The sequence below is a fragment of the Miscanthus floridulus genome, chromosome 4 (genome assembly GCF_019320115.1).
Source record: "Miscanthus floridulus cultivar M001 chromosome 4, ASM1932011v1, whole genome shotgun sequence".
Lineage (NCBI taxonomy): Eukaryota > Viridiplantae > Streptophyta > Magnoliopsida > Poales > Poaceae > Miscanthus > Miscanthus floridulus.
Window position 1 is genome coordinate 115238613 of NC_089583.1, and position 4478 is coordinate 115243090.

The 4478-nt window shown below is 40.1% G+C and overlaps 1 protein-coding gene across 1 annotated transcript in view; it reads left to right on the top strand.

Annotated features, from left to right (window-relative positions):
- LOC136549148 (developmentally-regulated G-protein 3-like) overlaps nucleotides 1–4000 on the top strand; it is a 6058-nt gene extending 2058 nt beyond the window's left edge. The window contains exons 2-10 of the mRNA XM_066540433.1: nucleotides 5–50; nucleotides 786–959; nucleotides 1360–1431; nucleotides 1508–1567; nucleotides 2293–2402; nucleotides 2754–3053; nucleotides 3150–3341; nucleotides 3464–3515; nucleotides 3603–4000. Of these exons, the coding sequence (XP_066396530.1) occupies nucleotides 5–50; nucleotides 786–959; nucleotides 1360–1431; nucleotides 1508–1567; nucleotides 2293–2402; nucleotides 2754–3053; nucleotides 3150–3341; nucleotides 3464–3515; nucleotides 3603–3653 (1057 nt within the window). The 3' untranslated portion in view covers nucleotides 3654–4000. The remainder of the gene's footprint in view (nucleotides 1–4; nucleotides 51–785; nucleotides 960–1359; nucleotides 1432–1507; nucleotides 1568–2292; nucleotides 2403–2753; nucleotides 3054–3149; nucleotides 3342–3463; nucleotides 3516–3602) is intronic.
- Nucleotides 4001–4478: the final 478 nt, after the last annotated feature.

Here is a 4478-nt window from a genome sequence, read left to right on the forward strand (position 1 = left end):
CAAGGACACAGAAGAATAAAGCCACTGCTCACCATCTCGGTCTTCTGAAGGTAACTTGAATCAATACTCTTATCTTTATCCAGAACACTTGGTTGATTTCTGTCATCCAGAGTCTAAGATTCCCACTCCATACGAGTTCATTAGGACATTTGCGTCTGTTTGCTAATGCGGTGCATATAGTTTTTTTTTTTCCTTTGGTCCAGAGGCAATTGGCAATCTGTAACTTTAAAAGCTTTAGACTCTCTTGCTCCTCTTAATTGAAAGGCAGGGCTCCTGCTATGTTTCATTATGAATCCATTAACGCCATATGTTGCCAGTCTATACGATTTTTTAGATATTGATGGCCAAAGTTAAAAGATGTTTGAGGGCAAACCTAAATGGACTTATATTTGCGGTTGGAGGTTGTAACTCCTAAGAAAGTTTGGACAATTAAGCTATTTTCTACAATTGAATTATCAAGGCTGCGAAGGGCGGGCCTGGTGCAAGCGGTAGAGTCTTACCGCCTGTGACCGAAAGGTCCCGGGTTCGAGTCGCGGTCTCCTCGCATTGCACAGGCAAGGGTAAGGCTTGCCACTGACACCCTTCCCTAGACCCCGCACAGAGCGGGAGCTCTCTGCACTGGGTACGCCCTTTTTAAGGCTGCCATGTTTTGCTATTAAGTAGTTTCCATATTAAGCTTCATGTTGATATTTGATATTTATTATGAGACTGTACTTTGTTGAGCTGATACTCTTTCTATTGTATGTCGACTGAGATTATGTCTTCTTAATTGTTCGTTTGGCTAGGCTAAACTTGCAAAATTGCGGCGGGAGTTGCTCACTCCGACATCCAAAGGTGGTGGTGGTGCAGGTGATGGATTTGATGTGACGAAGAGTGGAGATGCGCGTGTTGGTTTAGTTGGCTTTCCTTCGGTCGGGAAATCAACATTATTGAACAAGCTGACAGGGACATTTTCAGAGGTTTGCCGCATCAATGTTCTTTGTTTAAATTTAGTAGTTAATAAAGGTTTGTCCAGATTTAGCTGCTCATCATCTATATTGTATTAGGGAAAACCTCATGTTCGTACCTTGCACAATGTTTTTAAGATATACGCTGTCTAATTCTATGGTATGCTCCGAAGGACTACACATACATATTAGCTTGAGTAGCAGCCTAGTTAGATTTTGGTTTCAGTGATGCATGCATGTTCTGAATTCAGTCTTTTATGCCTGTCCTTGAAATGGAATTATTAGAAAGAAGTCTTTTCAGATTGATCGCTCTTTGGACCTTCATACAGCTGAATATTTTCCTACGCTATTACTTTGATTTCTGTATATTAAATTACTAATGCGCTGTTTTTGTTCCTTTTCTGTTTCAAAGGTTGCTGCCTATGAGTTTACGACTTTAACATGTATTCCTGGAGTTATCATGTATAAGGGTGCTAAAATCCAGGTTACCATTTGCATTCAGAAAGCTACAAGTTTTTCTGAGCATGTTTCATCTTGAGTAATATCTGGCTTCATTTCAGCTTCTAGATCTCCCAGGGATCATTGAAGGTGCTAAAGATGGAAAGGGCAGAGGAAGACAGGTCATTTCAACATCTACAAGTTTCCTGACACTAATTTCTTCCTTGAAATCGACATGATTTCAACAAAAAACTTTTCTTTTTGCATTGCTGGTAAAATTGCCTTACTTATATGGACATAACTGGGTCATTGCATAGTATTCTATGAACAGTGTCCATCCACATATTCTGGAACTCTTCTGAGCTCTCATCTATTGTAAAATCATCCATAACTACAATTTTTACACAAACCTGCACCAGTACTTCTTACTTCAAAATTGTCTACTTTATAAAAAATTTCCACTTTGTAGCTAAGAGTGCACAGCTTTACTAAATATGTAGGGGAACCTGGGCAACTAACTAGCTATGTTCCTCAAAGTGCTAGAGGCTCAAATGAGTTCTTACTTCTTTAGCCTTGAATATTAATTTGTACACTTTAAGCAATTTTTTCTTGTATCATAGATGAGAAATTAAGCTAATTTGTTGATTGTTAAGGCTACATCATCTGGTCTTATTTACCCTTTTATGCATACTACACTGATATGCTTCACTAAGAAACAGTTCTATTCTATGATCCGTACTCGCTTTAGGCTTTTAGCTGTCTTCACACTTCACACCCAGTAGTTGTTCTCCAAATCAAATAGCTGCTCGTAACACTTCAGTCTTGGATTTCTTGTGTTATTCCCTGTTCTTTGTGTTCAGGACCATTTCCTCTTGGCTTGAAAGTTCCTATTTTTGTGTCTTAACAGGTTATCAGCACAGCTAGGACATGCAATGTTATTTTGATTGTTCTTGATGCTATAAAACCAATAACTCACAAGCGTCTTATCGAGAAGGAGCTTGAAGGATTTGGCATTAGGTAAGTCTTGTTTACATCCATACTTTTGCAGGCGCTAGTGTATGAAACTTGTACACAGCTTGGCCATCAGTCCTCTTGTGATCTTTTCTTTGCTCCCAATCTGGAAGACATCATTTAGCTATTATCAGTTACCTACATGGCTTGATCCATTTCCTAGATGCTGCACTCATTTATTTATACTAAATGATGCTGAATTCTATCCTGTTATCATGCTTTTTTAATACAATGTTCTATTTTCTCTTGCGGCTTGTGTCTTCTTTGTTTCCTTAAAACTAGTTCCATTCGTTTTGTGAGTTTTTGCTTCTTATTTTAAAATGTTTTTAAGATCTTTGCTCGTTTTGTTCTTGGTAGGTTGAACAAGACACCACCCAATTTGACTTTCAGACGAAAGGACAAGGGCGGAATCAACTTCACATCAACAGTTACGAACACACATTTGGACCTTGATACAGTAAAAGCAATCTGTAGCGAGTACAGGATACATAATGCTGATGTCTCCCTGAGATTTGATGCTACAGCAGATGATCTCATAGATGTTATTGAAGGAAGCAGGATTTACACTCCTTGCATATATGTTGTCAACAAGATTGATCAGATAACACTTGAAGAGCTGGAAATCTTGGACAAACTTCCCCATTACTGCCCAGTTAGGTGAGCATGTACTGTAGTATCCTGCTGTATTTGTCTCTCTTGATTTCCCTCTAATAGCTAAAGTACTTTATTTTCTTTATAAAAAATATATTGCAGTGCTCATCTTGAATGGAATCTTGATGGACTTCTGGAGAAGGTATGGGAATACTTGGATTTGGTTAGGATATACACAAAACCTAAAGGGCTGAACCCAGATTATGAGGATCCTGTTATCGTATCATCTAAGAAGAAAACCGTGGAAGATTTCTGCAACAGAATCCACAAGGACATGGTCAAACAGTTTAAATAGTGAGTGCCAGATAATTATCTTGTTATCGTATCACTGGCATGGAATCTTTGATTGGCTATTTATCAGATAACTTTTTTACTCTTTTTTCGGCCCTCGTTGCTAACTGTTACCAAAATTGCAGCGCTCTGGTATGGGGTTCCAGCGTCAAGCATAAGCCTCAGAGAGTTGGCAAGGTGTGCATTAGACCAGCATGATGTTGCATTGTCACACTCACACCGGGTGTTAGGTTCCTTCCACTGATTCATTGTCCATCTGTGCAGGAGCATGAGCTTGAGGATGAGGACGTTGTTCAGATCATTAAGAAAATATAGGCATATCATATGGTGGAACAAAACCTGTTTTTCTGCAAAACTGGAAGGAGCAATGAGGATTTTGAGTAGCCTCGTCAGAAGAGCTTGAACTCGGCCTTTGCTTGTTGGTGATGCTCATATGTAATGTTCCCTGTTCACAGAAAAAATTGCTTTGATCCAAAGACAATGTTAGTTGACATTTCCTTATACAACAAGTCATGTAGCTGTGATATTCTTCTCTCTTAACTTGGTGCCATGTGGACTGGAGTCACCAATGTACCAAGTGTCTGCCCCAACCGTTGAACACATGGAGAGATGTTCTCTATATCTTTAGAGGATGATGATAAGATGATTCGGTGATTCCTGTATTGCAAGTGTTCTGCCTTAGTTGGCTGCTCGTTTCTAGTGATGGGGACATAACACGGCTATTATTATAGATTGCTAATCATCATTGGTGGCGATCAACGTGAGGACAACTTGGTCATGATTGTCTCAACAATATTGGATTTGGTCATAATTGCAGCTTATATCGAGCTGTTCTTTGCTTATTGGTGGCTATCGTTGCAGTGCTAGTAAAAAAGAAATGTTTAATCATTTGACCCTGATCATGTCCTGTTCGATGGAGAATCGGAGAGGAAGAGGATGCTTAATGCGCTGCGACTTGCGAGCATGCAACAAAATAGATGCTTGTACGGAGGCCTTGGCATGTGACGGTGGCGGTTGGTTTAGCTCTCGAGCTGGGTGGGCGTCGGGTCGGTTGCGAAACGAACTGTTGGAGCATGTTCCCCATGAATGATTGGGTTCTGCGTGCCGGGCGACGCTGGGTGTAGTCGTGTACCGTGTACG